At 40.6% G+C, this 18693-nt stretch overlaps 2 protein-coding genes across 4 annotated transcripts; one reads left to right on the top strand and one right to left on the bottom strand.

Annotated features, from left to right (window-relative positions):
* Positions 1 to 1710: 1710 nt before the first annotated feature.
* vac14 (vac14 homolog (S. cerevisiae)) lies at positions 1711 to 16128 on the bottom strand. 2 transcript variants are annotated; one of them, XM_062548428.1, is made up of 20 exons: positions 15991 to 16128; positions 14632 to 14774; positions 14056 to 14206; positions 13456 to 13623; positions 13220 to 13282; positions 12986 to 13093; positions 12356 to 12465; positions 10589 to 10710; positions 9411 to 9548; positions 8929 to 9072; positions 6781 to 6844; positions 6348 to 6492; positions 6157 to 6222; positions 5923 to 6067; positions 5553 to 5685; positions 5238 to 5412; positions 4940 to 5058; positions 4590 to 4669; positions 3996 to 4146; positions 1711 to 3770 (listed from the first exon to the last, which is right to left on the bottom strand). In XM_062548428.1, exons 2-20 carry the CDS (start codon positions 14733 to 14735, stop codon positions 3611 to 3613), a joined length of 2346 nt encoding a protein of 781 aa, XP_062404412.1. In that variant the 5' UTR covers positions 14736 to 14774; positions 15991 to 16128; the 3' UTR covers positions 1711 to 3610. The 2 variants fall into 2 exon arrangements, with proteins under 2 accessions (XP_062404412.1, XP_062404411.1); XM_062548427.1 differs by lacking the exon at positions 15991 to 16128 and having other exon boundaries at positions 14632 to 15263.
* Positions 15467 to 18670, top strand: zpd (zona pellucida glycoprotein d). Of its 2 annotated transcripts, none has more exons than XM_062548435.1 (9): positions 15467 to 15630; positions 16481 to 16538; positions 16614 to 16727; positions 16825 to 17033; positions 17186 to 17343; positions 17422 to 17664; positions 17798 to 17981; positions 18250 to 18361; positions 18522 to 18670. In XM_062548435.1, exons 3-9 carry the CDS (start codon positions 16697 to 16699, stop codon positions 18647 to 18649), a joined length of 1065 nt encoding a protein of 354 aa, XP_062404419.1. In that variant the 5' UTR covers positions 15467 to 15630; positions 16481 to 16538; positions 16614 to 16696; the 3' UTR covers positions 18650 to 18670. The 2 variants fall into 2 exon arrangements, with proteins under 2 accessions (XP_062404419.1, XP_062404418.1); XM_062548434.1 differs by lacking the exon at positions 15467 to 15630 and adding an exon at positions 16142 to 16380.
* Positions 18671 to 18693: the final 23 nt, after the last annotated feature.

Here is an 18693-nt window from a genome sequence, read left to right as displayed (position 1 = left end):
AAACAAATGGTAACCTAAACATACTCTTGGATAAATTGATAAAAAAAACGTGTTTTCGAAAGTATATGGTTACATAATATCACAAGTTTTCCCATTACATCCTCACCTGAGCTCTTTTTTAGATAGTGGGCATACGATAATCTCGAGAAGGGATGTGTCGAAACGCTCTGTGTTGACCTTTCCCCCCGCGTTGTCAGCTAACATTTGATATCTTTCTGATGTTGACAGAGGAGTAACGCCTCGCAAGAATGAAACTAAATCGCCGGATCCTTGAAGACCGCTAATTTTAAGAACTAATCGTCGGTAAACAGCCAGAGACATGACCGAAAGAAATGCCCTCCAACGAAAACTGTTCGTGTAAGAGTTGCGTGCGCCCAATTTAAATTCTCTACGTGCAACTGAGTTGCGAACTTTGGTTCCGACTCAGTTCAGTTTAGTGCCTCAGATGCTACAAATAGCTACCAAGTAGCCTAAATTTAAATATAATTGTTAATTGTTTATATTCCAAACAATTAAACTTGCTTCTAAAAACTTGAAAACAGTAGAACGGTAACATTTGCACAATTGGGATGTAGGTTAAGGTTTGTGCAACCTTTTCTAAATCTGTTCTGTGTCCAGCCGAATTTCAATCACCACAGGATGGCAATGTTGTGAAGATCTCAGACCAGTATTCACATCTTGGCTGATTGTGTCTGATGTGACTCCACTCCTCTAAGGCTCCTAAATTCTCTCTACAAAACGCAAAACTCTTTATTGTATAGCCCATACTGTATTGTATTGTATTGTATTGTAGGCTATGTAAAGTAGTCTATATTGATAGGCCCTTAGGCCTACCACTCTCATTTCCAAATAGCCTAACAATCTCTTCTGTGAGTACAGCTCAAGGAGCATCAGCACTGTAACTACAGTAGCGGAACATCCTGAAAATAAATATCTTAAGTGCTTTGAATGGAAACAATTAAAAGAGTGCCTGTGGTCTAGTGTGAGAGAGATGCTGATGTGGTAGTAAATTGTGAAGAAATCTTTATCTCATAGCAGAAGATAAAAGGTCGGCTGCAATCTTGGTTAGCTTGGATCTTGACATCCATCTGCATGTTTGTAACTAGAATGCATGGGGATCAGATCACAGTGGAGATCGTAACATACAGCCTGGGAAAAGACAATACTGTTGTTAAATCAAAAGGCATGACCAGGTATCTCAACACTAAAGTCACTAATGCTCTTTTTCACTAGTTTCAGTCATTTTCACATGTGAACTGTAGGTGGGAGTTGGGTGAGAGATTAAACATAGGTGTTCTGTTATGTTGGGTGTTGTCAGCTTGGAGCAATTCATATCCATCCTTGCACATCTCAAAGGGATTGCAGGGCACTTACTAGAAAAGCTTAATTAACAGCCTTTAGTGTTCATTATAAGGCTACTCGCAGTGTGGAGAAATGTCTTAAATTTTGGGATTATTTTCATAGGCTTTTGTCAGAGATGGCACTCAAATCAGTTATTTGGAATGTTTAAAAGTGTGCGGCTAACTGACACTAACATGTTCTTCATTCTTTTCTCAAGCACATACCATACAATACAGTCAGTATAACATGTCCAGTTAATATGCATGGTATAAAAAGGTACATCTTTATTTTTAAATGTTTTCACATCAAGAGATTACCAGTAGCATCAACGTCGAATCAGTTAAGAATCCACATGCTGTCAGGCAACTGGTGACTGGTAAAACGTAAACCTTAAGAAGTGTCCGTAAACAACAGATCCCACAGCTGTAGCTGAAGCTGAATAAACTGAAATTGTGGGTCCAGATTGGCTGGCCAAGGTCCTTGTTCCTTGATCATGCCCCAGTGAGTAACCCCAGTGTGCCGTTGTTCAGAATAATAATGACCAGTTTTGCTTAAACCAGTGTGTTAGGTAATGTTGATGTTGAAGCATTGCCTAAAAGCAGAGTTATGTTGTGTTAGATAGTAAGATAGTAATAGATAGTTAGGCCTGTGGTTGTAGTCCCCACTGCTGCCACCAAGGAAAAGTCCATAATAGCAGAACGTATATAAACTGAGTATATTGCTAGTGTGTTCACCTCACTGTGTGTTCACTAATCAATGGATGGGATAAATGCAGAGACCAAATTCCTCATACGCATGTATACACGGCCAATGAGCCTATGATTTGATTTGATTTGATTTATACATTTTTGTTTTGCTACTGACCTTTTTATACTGGAGAGCACATCTTTCAGCTACCCAAACATCAGAAGACAAGATTTGGGAAAGATTGGAGTCTTTCAACTAATGCCCTCCATTCAAGCGTTACTCAGATGGCATTACTTGAACAATACATCCTTAAAATGTAGTAAAACAAATGGGTAGATTTATAATATTATCACTTACAAATACATTATTTCTTTAACAAGACAAAATGGGCAAAGGGAATTTAATTGGCCACTGTATACTACTATATGATGTCAACATATGAAATCAGTGTCAATTGTAATTGCTGACAAATGTATTAGTGTAAAGTATTTCACAAACTGCAAGCCAATTTTAGAATTATCTTCAGCTTTTGTAGGCCTAAGCCTAATGACAAAATTAGCTGCTTAATTGCTCTATGTAGGGTGATGGGGAATCAATATCCAGAATGTTACACCTCAATAGTATACTCTCTCTAATGCCTCTACACATTGAAGTACAGTACAAGTAGTAAAGTACAGTCCTAAAATATCCTAAAATTCACTATTTCTGATTTAGAAAAGTTCTGAATACAATTGTTAAACAAAAAAAACAACAGACCTGAAAATAAAAGCGTATAATATGTACCCTAACCCCCCAAAGGGAACACCCAGTCAGTGATTAATTGTTCATGAAAGAGCAACATGGAAGAGGGGATTAGGAGGATGATTCATGTCATCTTAAATACCAGTTTATTTAGCGATTACTATTATTTATTGTGGTCCTCATTTCTTTAATGATAATTTAGACAACACTTACATTTGTTGTTTACAATTAGATTGGTGATCATATCAGGTCAGAGTAGCATACTGTATGTTAGCGTGAAAAGATGTGAAGGTAAGGAATGTAGTAGTCATGAATAGAGATGCATCTTCACCAAGGTGAATCAAGACTGAAGAGACAGTAAGGTATTCAACAATGCAGAGTTGATGCTTGGCATCAGAAATCAAAGAGTGCTGGTCTTTTTATGTGAGATGTGAGGTATAAGAAAAGCAATGCCAACAAAACTACCAAGCTGCTGAAAGCATTTAGCTGTGTAATCGGACACTGCTTGCATACTACCCTGACAATGAAAGCTTCCTAGTGAAGGACTCACTCATGGCTAGTCTTTTAGCATCTCAGCCGGCACTGGTTTGAAATAACTACAATACAATGATTTGAAAACATTCCAATCACTGGTCAAAGACTGCAGAAGAAAGGATGGCATATACATTTCACAAACAAACAAGAAAAAACGAATCATCTTATCTTAACATAAAGCACTTGAAAAATAACAGTACAGTACATCCAGTACATCCAAGTGATAAAAAGTTCCCGCTAGAGGTCCAACATCAGTTAATGTTCATGTAATACTTGAAACACTGTACTCCCAACGGCGCGCTAGCTCTCAGAGCGCTAGCTTCCTATCGGTGTGCTCTGCTCGTCCCGTACGCTGGTGCCTCACCTCCAGGTGTTTGCTCTGGACGCGGTCAAAGTGCTGCAGCAGCTCCGTGTAGTCCACATGAGTCTGATTGGGACGTTTGATGTTGCAAGACTTTGAATCATCCCTGGGGAAAAGAAACGTTCACATGTGGTCATTTCACTAACTGATGACTGACTGCTAAGACTGAGTGAGCATTTAAGAAGGTGGTGTAGTTTGTAGTTTGTAGAGTACTTGTAGAGTACAATAGTGTGGATGTACACTTCAGAGTACACCAAGCATTGATGCACTTGGGTCGGTGGGGTGATTAAGTAAGAGGGTGACCTAGCTGGGTTGGGCTGAGCATACATACACGGTCCTCATGAGTTCTGGGTTTGGTACGCAACGCAGTCGATGAGACAGCAGCTGAAAGGCCTGGCTTTGAGGCAGCAGCATCAGAAGCCCATACAGAGCTTTGATTAGGTAAGGGTTGTTTTCCACATCCAGAAGCTGCAAACGCAAGTCTGTAAAACACAGCAAACAAATGACAGACCTGTTAAGAGCACCAATAGACCTCTGAAGTTCGCCTACAAAAAGTACCCTAAGCTGCCATGCTTGCCTATATAAGGGAGCTACAGTAATCAAACCTGTTGTACAGTAAGTGCATCTCAAGTGGAGTAGCAAAAATAAAAGTTTGCCATCTTAACATACCAAATATCAATGAACCCACTAAAAGGCAGATGACAAAAGTCTGTAGGGCAAAACGTCTGCATTTCAGATTTCATTGTCCCCATGAGAGTATAACAGGTCGATAATTCAAAATCCACATGTTATTTTCCCATAGGAAAAATGCAAAGATACTGGATCTCCTTATATGGGCTGCTTTTCTGTAGGCGAACTTCAGAGGTAACCAGGAGGTACAGAGACCGAGAAAGTCAGAAATGAAAACAGTCTAGCTCAAACTCACAGGTAAAGATGGGACTCTCAATAAGTTGCACCAATTTGTCCACTTCCATGAGGAAATCTACAGTCACCTCCAGGTCCCCACTGAGAGACACATCTTAAGGAATCATTTGATACACTTACTCTAGTACAAAACATAATGGGCTGGTTTCCCAGACATGGATTAAGCCTAGTCCTAGACTAAGAGAGAACTGAAAGATCTCTACTGAAAAAGATTTTAATCTTGGAATACACTTGATCCATGTCTGAGAAAGTGATCCAATGTCTCTGAGAAACATTTTATTTTCTTCTTGATAGAACCAATGGAGTCTTGTATTTCAATTTCAACAAACTGAAACATGAATTCAAGGATACAACTTCTGGATGAGCTCATAGGCATGACGGTAATTCTGTGTCAGGAAGCAGAGGGACACTGTGGCCACGGGATTGTGGCACCAGGATCGGTACAGACAGCAAAAGAGAGCGCAACTCTCCTGAAACACATGGCATACGAAAGGTGCTTAACATACTGCAACAACCTCAATGTGGGGGGAAATCAACACTGAGAAAAGGAGACTCTGGGATCTAACCCATCTTCTTTGTCTATGAACAGATATCAATTACACTCACAGAACAAGCCTCATCTCAGCAAAGGAGTGGGACTAGATCTAACCTGAGTGCGCAAGTCTTTGAGCTGGTTGCGCAGCTGGAACAGCTCGGCTGACGTGAGCAAGATGGTGTTGAGTGTCTGCACCATGGTTGAGGCAAATTTGAGGTCCTCCTCCTTCAGCAAGATATCTGCCATGGAGTGAAAGATGTTCTCTGCATGCAGAAGCAGACAGAGCTGTCTGCAGAGTACAAAAACACACAGAGAGAAGCTGTTACTGTCTGCCGTCTGAAAAAACACTTTACAGAGACACCTCAAAAGTAATCTGAGCATTATCTAGGAAATATCTGAGAGAAGATGCTAGTGTCTGAGCATGATCACCTGATGATGAAGGCCCCCCTGGTCTCCAACAGCTTCCTCTCCAGACTGAAGCGCTTCAGCAAGTTTATCATGAATTTGTAGAAGTAGGAGTTCATGCTGGGGGTGGAGGGGGAGGAATCAGCCATTTTGGATCCTGCAAGAGTGCAAGGTTCAGCTTTTAGTCATGGACAGGGGGCAGGTACGCAAATGAATGCAAAATGCTGTTCTAAGCCAAACAACCCACAGCATCTGCTAATGAATTTCCCCATAAATCAAGATGCTTCACACCACACAGACCAAACTACACGCTATGTCTATATTCATCTATATTATCTTACACTGCAGACAAAGTCAACAAGGAGTTTAGTTGAGAAAAGCACAAAGGCCTCACCAACAACCAGCTGCTGGCCAATACTGGGCTCAGGAACCTGGAGTTCGCTTTTGCTGTCAGAACCGTCACACATCCCGGAGTTGTACGTCTGTCCAGCCGGCGATGATGCAATCTCAGCAAGCACTTCCAAATCTTTCAGGATCACCTGAGGGTGCAATGATTGAGAGAAAACTTTTCCCACAAATCACTTTGTATGTATTTAGTGGACAGTCTGGTCCAAAGACAAAAACATACCTCATCAGATTCATCAGAAAGAGTCTTCAACAGCATTGGGAACAAACTATCCGTGTGTCTGAACATCTAGGAAGAGAACACACATAGGAACTCTTACAGTGAAAGTAAAAGCATAAAAGCAAGGTCATACTTAACAAGGAAAGAGGTCTATACTGCACAAGTGTGGTGTGAAACGGTACGATTTGGCTCACCTTCCGTGGTGTTTTTATGTAGAGATGGTACAACCACTTGAGCACAGCAATCCGAGTCATCATACCAGTGGAGGAGTCATGCAGATGCCGATCCAACACCTGAACTATTCCATCCAGGTCCAGAGTAACCTGCGCCCTGTCTAAACTGGGATAGTGAGATCACATCTGACCGTCAGTAGAATGCAGTTCTAGAGTTTCCTCTTCAGACGTCAAACTTTAGAATTGCTCTCCTGTTCCTGATTTTGTCATTTCAGTCACGTGTGTTTATACAGAATTGCAGTTGATGTAGCCCAAATGTTAAGAATGTGAATATGTAAACAATAGCTCCTTAATCCATACTGGGGGTTTTAATGAGTTTAATGGGGTGTCCAAACAGGAATGAGGAGAGTTGTACAAATATTGTTCAGGTATGCTTTGACACTGTATTACTTACCTTGCTGGGGTGAAGAAGCTAATTTTGCTAAGACCGATGGACTCCTGAGAGGCATTGAGTGAGTCTAGACATACAAAAAAGAATCATGATTAATATCTGATATCACATGAGGCCACCAGCAGCACAGCAGTGTGTATCTCAATCTCACAGAACCATACATGTTGGCTTCCATTTCAGGCATTACAGTCACACCCCAGTTCCTTCATGTTAGTTTCAATAACAGTTCAACATCTCTGTGGTCGACGAACCGAGAACAAGGGAAAGGTCTTAACTGAAAAATGCAACTCATTCTGCTGAAACAACAATCAAAACATTTTAAAACACGAAAGTTAAATGTTTGCAACCACGAACCACCTTTCATACATATGGTTGTGCACTACTGCTAGGCTTTCTTGTCAAATCATGGCTAGATTTAATGTGTCTGAAGTGACAGATATGGCTCTCTGTAATCAGTCATATTAAAAGTGTGATTTGGTAGATCAAAAGTGACCACACTATCAGAAAATCAATACATGAAGCTTTGCTAACTGAGATATAGAAAACTAACTTCATCACAGATACAGAATTTGCTAGTTGCTGCGTAACCAATACAAGAATCTACAAGAATCAGTTAAATTACTGTCAAAAGAAGGCTGTTTGAAAGTGTTCTTAGTTCTTCATTGAAAAACAATTCCTTACTAGGAACTATGAATCTATGGCCCAAAAGCAGAATCTATGAACCTATGATCCTGAAGACAGATGTAGTGTACACTGATTTCAACTGTGTGTACCTGGAGCACACACTGACAGATGTTTCTCAGTAAACATGGGGCTCAGAATGAAGACTGTGATAACCCCTACGCTTGTCAAAGGAACTAATCAGGGCTTTCTCCTCTCTTCTCAAACTAAATTGGTGAGTGGAGGAACACATCACATGAGGAATACATTCTCATCCTTCAACATGATAAAAAAAAAAAAAATAACATCAAGAAATGCAAGCCCTTCTTACAGCACCTCCGTGTCGTTCCAGGCTAGGGCATGTGATTGACAGGCCATTGCTACGTGACAGGCTATTGCTAAATGATTTGTTGGGACTTCCTTTTCCTGATTACTTGGATGTTAGTGGACCATGGTATTTATTTTCCCAATTACAGAGGATGCAAGAGGCAGATTCAACTCTTAGGATGGGCTGTTGCCGACTGCCTTGACATTTTGCAACAATATGTCTTCTGCAACTGAATCAAATCCACCATGGTGAATGAAAGTACACAAGAAGATTGACAGCCAGGCTACAGTTCATCGCAAGTGCAACCAACACCAGTTTATTGGAGAGGGGTTCTGGAAAGACAGAGGGCATGAGTTGTTTAAGAGCTAATAAAAATGAAGCACGAAATAGCTTTACTGTACGAGCTAGAAAAGAAACTATTCAAATGAAACTCAATATGCTCCAACTGTATATACTGTACCTAGGATCAATAGTGTCAAAGTAGATTTTTACTAATTCAATGTTCATTTCATAACATCTGGATGAAGCCTCTTTTACTGATGGAACCACACATTGATCAATATGTAGATGGAGTAGCTATACATCTCAGCTACGCTGTGTGAATGTGGTTAATGCGATACCCTCTCATGCATGCCCTCTCAGTTTGGCCCACACCAACAACATAAGCTTCATGACATGTACTGTACAGAATGCTTACAACAGAAACAAATAAAACCAAGGTGTTCTGAGAAGTAATCACAGGACTGGAATACATTTAAATGCTGGAATGTTTCCCCACTGTGGTCAGACTGTTGGATTATTAAGTACAACTGTATTACATTTTACATTATTATTACAAAAGGAATCTTTTATGAGAACCAATCTCATGTCTTTTATGAGAACCAGTGCTACAGACCTCCCTGTAATGGAGTATCATATGCCCCATATTTCTACATGGTAACATGTCAAATGTGCATGTTATGTTTTATTGCTGTAATAAAAATGTGCATATCCTGCAAGAACATTTCTTTGTTTTTGCCAACAACTGCCACTTTTGATAAAATAAGTCATCAGAAGTAAAGATATAGTAAAATGTCTCAAATTATTTTTGTTTAATGGTCATCTACAATAAATGGATACTTCGTCGCCAACTCAGCATTCTCACATTTACTTGTGTTACTCACCATTGAGATCTTCTTGGGACTTGGGCGGGCTGTCCTCTTGGGGTGGGGATGTTTGTGACCGCGTGTCCTCTTCCTCTTCATCATCCTCAGGGGTGACGAGTTTCATTAGACTATGATTACATGCACTGGCTGCTTCTTTAGTGCCTGGACAACATAGATTAAGGACCGGTATTTTCCATATTCCTTAGATTAAGGACCCGTATTCCCATATTCCTTGCATTAACTGTTGCAGTGGATATTGTACAGTTATTGTATTTCTCTCTCTCACAGACTTCCTGTTAACTACATGGGTAACCATCACTATCTGCAACATCTCTCTCTCTCTCTCCTCCCTCTCTCTCACACACACACACACACACACACACACACACACACACACACACACACACACACACACACACACACACACACACACACACACACACACACACACACACACACACACACACACACACGGGCTGAACACTTTCACTTAAGGATACTTTTCTTGCGGTCATCATAGGAGAGACCAGGCAGCACAGCGGTCAGGATTCCTGAGGAGTAAGGCAGCATCACACGACCAGCCAACTGAATGAACTCCCTCATCCACGTCATGGCTGTCAGCTGGATTAAGTCATTTGCTGAAATAGAACAACGGAACAATGGGTTATTGACTATGACTGAGCCATCCAAAGATAATACATAAAAATGGTGTCACATTTCTGCTCAGATATTTGGATGAATGAATAGCTTGTACTTCTCAGTGACTATGTTTGGACCTCAGCATATAATATACATTTCAGCCATAATATGGTTTATTTTCATTAACAGGGCATTTTCTATTTATAGACATTTAACCTAAGGGTATATGTCTGCACACTAAGTATGTGACTACGTCACAAATAATGAATCTACTGGGATTAATTGAACATTTAAGGTGCTTGATATATCCAAAATTCATACAGAGAAATGAGTACACTTGAGTAGGAATTCACATATAACCAGTTGTTTACACCCTATAAAGTAGGGTTCAGACCAAAGATTCCCGACGAGACGAGCCGCAATGTTCTAAAACCTTGCAACTGAGACTCAACATGTTGAATGCTCTGTGACGGCTTGCAACTACGTGCAACTTCAAATTCACACCACTGCAACTCGGTTTTGTCAGGAATCTTTGGTGTGAATTGGGCTTAAAAAATAAAGGTGCTTAAATGGTTCTTCAAAGCAGCACTAAAGAACTTTCCCCTGTCACTCTATAGATTCTTCAATATAGAACTACAGATTCGCTACCCGACCGGGTAACATTACATGGTTACATAGTGCGTTTATAGGCGATAGAGGGGCCGCAAAGCAAATGCAGAAGTGCCGTTCACCCTATTACGAGTTGATGAACCACTGAAATGTTTTTGGAAACATTACTTTAAGCTAATAAAAACTCTTTAGTGTTGCTTTAAATCTCTGGATGGTCCCATGGAGAGTCAAAACTCTGTGTTAACCCATTACATCAGGCAAAAGGTTGCCTCGATGGTTCTTTGAAGCACTGAAATAGGTTCTTCTATGGCATCGCTCTGAAAAACCCATTCTTTTTTTTTTAGAGTGTACATATGAAGAGAGGACACAATGTGACCCATACATTGCCAGTTTAAGCTCATTATGTGTTATACGAGTACATCACACTCACTGAGCTTTGACTCATCTGACACCTGGCAGTGGATGACCAGAATGTTAGCCATCTCAGCAAACTTCACACTAGATGGGGTCTTTTTGATCTCCTTGAGAAACTCCCCCAAGACCACTTCACACCTGAAAAATAAGGAATAGTCATTGTTTTTTTAACCCCAGATGAGTGTAGAGACAGAGAGTCAAGCAGAGAGAGATCCAGCAGCAAAAACAGCAAAAGCAGCACAGACACATGTTCCATGTGCTGTATAGGCGTTCCTGCCCTATTCCTCCAGGCTGGCCAGAAAAGAGCCCCTTGGGATATTTTATATAGGCCTGTACAGCCTGTCCCGACAATAACGGCATGTCAATCAAAGGTGAGCAAGGCTGACGTAATACTACCCTGCAGGTTGGGTAAGGATTAAGCAGACATACAGTATGTAGAAGGGGTTTGCACAACTGACAGACTGAGCAAGTCATTTGTACCCATGGCCATACAACTCTTCAATGCTTCATTAAAGAAAAAAGGAGAGTTGGACTTCTCTGCATAGTCTATCTGCACCACCACACTCATACACTTCCATGACATTTCTGTACAGTACTGTGTACTGCTGACACCGTTTACTGGCTACATTAGCCCACATGCACAACCCCTCCCTCCATCCCCTTGACTGGACTGTGGTCTAACTTCACACTTGACCAATGGCTGATACCTTCATCCTATCAAATTTATCCTTGCACTGCTGCTATAACTCTTATATTGCTGTTTACTTTTCTCTTATTTTGTCCATATATTTCTTAGTTCAAACTTGACCAGTGACTGATGTCTATACCATTATCTAACTTATCCTTGCACTGCTGCTATAATTCTTATATCGTTACTTTTCTCTTATTTGTCCATATATTTATACTACAACTGTTATATTACTGCTTACATTTTTATTGTCCATATGTAATGCTGGTCACTAGACTTTAACCTTGCTAATTTGCACTACCACTTTGACACACACGTCATACTGGATCACAATACCAATCCTCAGAACATTCATGTGCATCTTTATCTTTAGTATGTTTTACTGTTCTTTTTAGTCATGTTGATTTGTTTTTTTTATAATCCTGTTTACATTGTAGTATATGTTGAGTGTGGTGTCTTAAGCTGCTGGGACCTTGAATTTCCCCTTGGGGATCAAACCTCCCTGCATCCAGAAGGCCTCTAGCAGGTCGACATGACTTGGGGTGGCTGAATAGCAAATTACTATTTCATAATAGGCTTCTAAATCAAACCTGCCTGCTATGCTATGCTTGCCACTTCACACCGACTAGTCGTGGTTCATCTCACACAAACTGGATAACTCTTGGAGGATATAGTTGGTACGTATTGTGCTGCATCAGTATGATGACGTACACCGTGTTGTGTTACAGTCAATAGTTTAGCCATTTCTATTTGATTACTTGTTACACTGAAAGGCCTAACTTTTGTGGAAAGTCCTAATCAATAGCACAACGAATGTGGGCTAACATGTTGTCCTGTGTATAAACTGCAAGGCAGTTCCTTTGCATACAACCCCCACCAAAGTGGAAATAATATAATGACAGCAGAATACACAGAATCTGTCTTGTATGGTAAAGCATTCCTAAAATAATAATTCCTAAAACCTTATGATGATTTTCCAATTGGAGAAACACATCACAAAAATCCAAAGCTTTATTTAACAGAGAAAACAGCATTATTTTAAAAGGAAAACCGTATTAAAAAAAGAGAACAGAAGACAAATAAATGAGCACTCACGTCCGTCTAATTTCCTTGCTACTGTCTCCCAAAATCTGAAAGAGCCCATCCAGGATCTCTGGCAGGTAGTCTATGAGGTTGATGTCAGGGACGGATTCCAACACCAAAATCTACAAGGCAGTTGGACAGAGAAAATAGGTATGAATTAAATCTAAAAAACACGCATGTTGCCTGCACTACAGTAAACATTGCACTTACTTCATTACTCCAAGAACCCTTAAAATACATACAGAAGTGGATTTAAGATGTGTGCATGTATTTCAGATTAGATGAGATTCAACTTTATATTCATAGTGCAGAGTACAAATACAGAGACAACAACATGCAGCGTGTGTCTAACCAGAAGTGCACAAAAACAGAAAAGTGCAATGTGACACCATATAGACAGGTGGTGCAGTATAAACAGCACAAGATCTAGTGCAGTGTAGACAGTAGCATACAGTTAAGAAAGTCATTTGTTTGGCATCTTGCATTGAAATGCATTTCTTAACTTTGCTATGTCGTGTTGGACTATCTTCATAATGAATAGTTTGTAATGTAACAAAACCGGACGGCTTTAAGTTTGTGGGACAAAAAAGATTACAGTTCTCATCATTTTCATAAAACTAAATCAAAACAGGCTTCTCTTACCCAGGAGATGATAAACTGCCGAGCATATTGGTTGTTGGAATAGATCCGCTCACGTAGCAATGGGACGAATGCCACCAGGTCAAATTTGTTACTTTCTGTGACGATGTCCTACATGAACACACAAGAAAATGTTAGTCAGGAGTTACAAACTCTACCTGAGTAATCAATGTCACTATGGTAGACTTGAGGCTTTAATACTATTTTTCTATGAGTAAATAAACCACCCTGGCTTACCTTTAACAGTCTATCAAGGAGCTCAGAGCCACTTTTCACATTAGGATCAGGATCTGCTGCAAGCTGGGAGTGAGAGACAAACATGGTCTCTATGTAGGAGCATTAAATATATACACAGGGCTTTACCCAAACTATTTTCCAATTCCTCTTTATAAAAATAGATCACATTCATAAATGCATTCATCAAATGAATATAACATATATACAGTACATGGAATAAGGAAAGTTTGCAGTACCTTACTAAGCCCGTCAAAAAGCACATTGAAATGAGGCAACACCGCTCCTCTGGCCACCTTCACGATATTGTATAGGGCCTCACAAGCATAGTATCGCAATCGGCTATCAGAGTCATTGAAGCAGGTAAGCACAGGTTCAATAAGCTCTTTCAGATACAGGCCAGAATCCTGAAAATACAATAAACAAGTCACACTATAGACATGTCTACGGTTATATTTACATTTAAATATCACACAATCTATGGGCAGCGTATGTGTGCGTCATACAAATGGCATGTCATAGGGATAGTCATGTCCAACATCCTGACACTTGCATTCTTCCAATCTCTGGTGGCCTACATTTCTGTTACATATAGCCTATGCATTTAGCTAAATTGCTAATTCCAACAGTGTGATTATCAGTAGGCTACAGGGAGAGCATGTCAACAATGCGTTCCACAGTATAGAGAACTAGGACATGCCTCCAGTCTATGCTAAGTGCATCAGCATTCATCTAAAAATCATCATAAAAAATGTTTATGATAGGGTCTTTAAGACAATTCAGGAGACATAGGTTAGGATAACATCACAAAACAAGTGGATTTCACATTGTTCTCTTACCTTGCCAAGAGCAATCGAACAAGCTGCCAAGCCAATAAGCCCACCTTTGCGACTGTGGGGGTGTTGGGAGAGGGCAAACTCTGATGCCAGGATTTGAATAACATGCCTGATTTGAGTGGAGTTATTTTGAGCCACAAATTCACGTACAAGTCTGTGTTGAAAGACAAATGTGTATTTACTTATACCTTCAGAAATGTACAAACAAGAGATCATGACAACTTCAACAGAAGAGACTCTCATTTAGAAAGGGACAGCCCTATGGAAAAGAGTGGAGCTGTCATGACTTTCTCTCAAGAACACACCAAACTCATTCTGCTCAACACAACTGAGATATCATTGCTGAGAATGGGCCGTAGTTTGTGGGCTTTAGCGCAATGCCCAGTCTGGCAGATCACCTGATGCGTCAGATGACAAGTTTCAATAAGAAAAATAACATTAGTCGATTAATCGTACTAAATGATTTGAGTTAAATATGATCATGTCAGAAAAAAACATAGCAATAGTAAACCTACAGATATCAAACTGGAATGTTTAGTAGATAGACAGAAATAACCGTAGATGCACAATGACACTTACTTCTCAATTTCTAGTGCGGCAACTTTCCTCTTCTCGTACAATTTATCATTTAGAGCTCGTACTATGTTTGGGGTCAAAGGCGAAAAGTCCTTTTCTGTATTCATGTTCTTTACTACAATTCACGCTACCAATGACAAAAACACCTGCACGAACGGAGTTTTTTCAGTGAGAGACCTTAATGCCACAGATACAAAGAAACGTCCAACAATTAAATGTAACAATGTAACCTCGAAGTAGGCTACAATGTATCACACGCTACAACACATCATAAACTAATCACGCGAACAGTCAATCGATTTCCACGAGTAAAGGCGACTGTCATCCGTCTTCACACACCAAGATTAGGTTTTTAACCGTTTATCCAAACAGTATGCCTGTTTGTTTGCATACACTAAAATCAAATATATAACGGTAGGCTAACATTATCCTCCATAACCTGAAGTGTTCGTAAAGGTTGACTCTCTCACGAACCGAAAGATCGCTGATGTTACGACCCTCGACATTCACAATTGAATGTTGCAGATGTGTTATTTCCCTAGCTATATAGGCTACAGCGATAACACTTATTCATTTGTGGCGATCATAACAGAAGTTCCCTTAAAGATGAACTGAATTGTGTAGCCATTTTTCCCGGCTCACATGACTTTCTGCACTTTTCCAGGATGATAAGTCAAACTCCGATCAAGACGTGCCCTGCCCCTTGTGTAGTTTCTAGCATAGGCTACTGCAGCCTGCAGGCAAATCGATGTTTCCTTTTCAATGTAATCGTGTAGCCAAGCCTACTCTACCCATATGACTAAAGAAACGCTGTCATTTAGCCTACCTACAATGAAGTGAGCAATGTTTTGATGCCGTTGCTGTTTTCTCCTCATCAGTGTCCACATTGCAATCGAAAATAAGCATTAGTCACCGCAGTGCTCACTTTAAAGGGATGAGTTTAATGCAACGGGTTCACAGCTGGGTCGACAGAATGTGTCTGGTGGAGCCTTCAGCACTGAGGTAGTTTAGTGCTGTTGCAGAATCACCTCCATGTACTTTGGCTACGGGGCCTTTTGGAAGCCCCTTCACGTGACCACTTTCTGAAAAACACATTTTGGTATCTCAAGAGCACAACGACCCTGGCACAATTAACGCTGAAATGTTCAAATGCCAATCAACGGAGTCGATTAGAATACAATCGTGCGTGGCATTTCTTCATGTCTAAACGGCTGTGCGTTGCAGAAAATGGCTGGTTGTGGGGCATGACACAGCCCTCACACCACACCACACCACACACACGCACACACACACGGCCTACACTCCATATGCTACACGTTGCGTTTATCTGATGCCATGAAGTGGATGCGACTTTTAGCCTACCTTGATATCAAACAAGCAGGGCCAACTGCAATTATTCCGTCTGTTCATAGTTGACGGAATAACTGTTGCCCATTTAACATCACAAAAGGTTAAACATCAATATATGTGTCTACTTCGACGACTGCGCATGGGATGTAGGCCACCACAGAGACGCTTAACCAATAGAATATTGCCTGTTAAAAATTGCACTGATTATAAACACACCGGTGTCCTTCATTAAGTCCAATCAGAGAGTAATTGTGAATCGGGTAGTCTGTCTATAGGCCTGAACTGCGTTCTCAATTTTGAGCTTTTGTAGCCCTCCAGTTCGAAAAATATAAGCGCATTCTTTTCCCTTTTCGATCCAAATTAACTATCTAGTAGGCTATAATGCTTCGTCCTGGACTAAAGGTGCCCACACAATTATAAGTATGATGTTGACATTGATGGTGTGCTGTTGAAACAATGCATGGCTCCCATAAATAGCCTAATTCTTATTTTTGTATTTCAGGCAACTGTAGGTGTTGTGGTGTTTTCCATCGTCCTTTTTGTTGGTGTTAGGCCTACTGGTAAGCAGTAGAGGTCTAGATTTCACACCATATTGATATCCTAACAACAATACCTAACTATTTAATTTGTTGTAGGACTATGCAGCGTTTCACACTGTACCAATGCCAGCACCTGTAGGCTTGTTCCATCTGCTGATGGACAGGTCTGTAAGTGTGTCATGGGATACTATGGAGATCTATGTGACAAAGGTAGGTAACCCAAGGTCAGGTCAGGTCATTCAGTATCAGGATATCAAACAGTGTTAACCTGTAGCCCATGTGGTCCTGCTGTTTTTGCCCCATTAAGTTGCTTCGATGAAAGTAATGTGCGGAAAGAACTTCATTACCATCACAGTCATCGAGGATTTTTTCAAGTATTACAACGTGCCAGTGAAGTCTCTGCACTTGGCAAACACAAGCTGCAGAGCACATAAGGAAGTGATCGCTGGTGTTCCATACTACATAGTGCGCACACCCAAAGACCAGTACGCTGCCTGTGGAGGCAAACCTCTGGAGGTAAGCGAAGAACTTACTCCCTACAGGACCCAGTCCTCAAGTCTGCTTTTGTTTAGTCTTTACAGCTGCAGTTTATAGGTCCCGCCTGTATTTGATTAGGTCATGATAGTTTATATTAGCCCAACTTTCCCTAAATGTTCTTCCTCCAACAGAAAAATATCACACACATTGCATATTCCCTAACACTGATGTCAGACCCAAATGTACATGAGAATATCATCAGAGATCCAACTGTGAAAATTGATTACACATGTGTGTATCCATATATGCGAGCAGTCAGCCTACCCTTTCCCATCCACCCCTTCTCCAGGTACCATTATATTTCATATAGGAATGAATTTCTTCAACATAAGAGTGTATTTCTGTAATAAACAAGTGCCCTTTTCAGTGAGACAGAGGTGCGGGTTGATGAGTTGGATGCAAAGGTTGAAATGACCTTGTTTAAAGACCGCACCTTCACGGATGCCTTCAGCAGTGCTCCGTCAATTCACCTGAGGGACAAGGTGTATGTGCAGGTGTCTGTCACAGAGCCCAAGGATTTCTTCCTGTTGAACGTAAATGAGTGTTGGGCTTCACAGTCACCAGAGCACAACGAAACAACAGGCTTGACTCATGCATTGCTTCTGAATGGGTTGGTTCACCTATTTAAACCTCACCATGTGTCATAGTGTGGACAGATGCATATTTAAAATGGTAGGCCTATATTGTAGAATCTAAACCTGAATGTAAGCATGTAAAAGCGTTTTTTTTTTTTTTTAAACCAGGTGCGCCAATGATGAGACTGTCATTTTTGAAACCGGGACTAAACGTGAAAAGACTGGAAATGGCAAAAGTTCCACAGTACGCTACTCTTTCAGTATGTTCCGCTTTGTGGATGAGCCGAGTGTTGTCTACCTCCACTGCAAGGTGCATATTTGTGCTCCAGATGAGGATGAACCATGCAGACCAGTAAGTTATTTGCCCAAGTTTTGAGTTCATTTTCAGCAGTCCATTATGGGAGTTAATGTTTGTGTAATTAATTAATCTAATGTTTTTAATGACAAACTTAAAACACATTTATGTTAACTTTCTGTTTAAAAGAGTTGACACACACCGACAGCCAGAATGTGTTCTTAGATGTGTGGTCATAATTTAACAAGCATTTCTTTCTTAAGCGTTTGATGCTTCCAGGTTTGTTTTGACTTGTGTACTCATGGTCCCTTGTTGACTCTTTCAGAATTGTAAAAGCATCACTAAGCGAGAAGCTGTAAGGGCAGACCCAACCCAAGGTCTTCTGTCTTATGGGCCCATTAAAATTGACAACACAGAACCTTCCACACAACAATCTAGTATGTGTGTGCGGTACTTTGTCCTTTAAAAGCTCTTAAATTCCAAGTTTAGAGATCTCATCTCAAACCTTTTATTGAAATGTGCACAGACTGGCTGGCATGGGCGTGTATACAGATGCATTGATAAGAGCGCTGTTTCTTGTTTATTAATCCTGTCCAGGGCTGGTGCTTATGCTGATGCTTCCTGTGGGCGCTATCTGGGTCCTGGGGTTGTTTCTGCTAATCCTCATCACCTTTGCCAAGGCTGGAGCCAGAAGACAGTCTTCAATTTCAACTATAGATGGCTGAAATAAAATATGTATTTACTTTTGTGGTGTCCCTTTACAGTTTAT

The sequence above is a fragment of the Sardina pilchardus genome, chromosome 10 (assembly GCF_963854185.1).
Source record: "Sardina pilchardus chromosome 10, fSarPil1.1, whole genome shotgun sequence".
In the NCBI taxonomy this organism is placed as follows: domain Eukaryota; kingdom Metazoa; phylum Chordata; class Actinopteri; order Clupeiformes; family Clupeidae; genus Sardina; species Sardina pilchardus.
The sequence above is the reverse complement of the archived record's forward strand: the minus strand, read 5'-3'. Positions and strand labels throughout refer to the sequence as shown.

Bases quoted from the DNA above. Each gene is read 5' to 3' on its own strand.
- vac14 (XM_062548428.1), bottom strand. From the start codon at position 14,735: ATGAATACAGAAAAGGACTTTTCGCCTTTGACCCCAAACATAGTACGA. The intron at 9,549-10,588 runs GTGAGTGTGATG...GTTCTATTTCAG, and splicing joins GTCAGATGAGTCAAAGCTCA to CAAATGACTTAATCCAGCTG. The intron at 6,493-6,780 runs GTAAGTAATACA...TCACTATCCCAG, and splicing joins AGCTTCTTCACCCCAGCAAG to TTTAGACAGGGCGCAGGTTA.
- zpd (XM_062548434.1), top strand. From the start codon at position 16,360: ATGCTTCGTCCTGGACTAAAG. The intron at 17,344-17,421 runs GTACCATTATAT...TGCCCTTTTCAG, and splicing joins CCCATCCACCCCTTCTCCAG to TGAGACAGAGGTGCGGGTTG. The intron at 17,982-18,249 runs GTAAGTTATTTG...TGACTCTTTCAG, and splicing joins AGGATGAACCATGCAGACCA to AATTGTAAAAGCATCACTAA.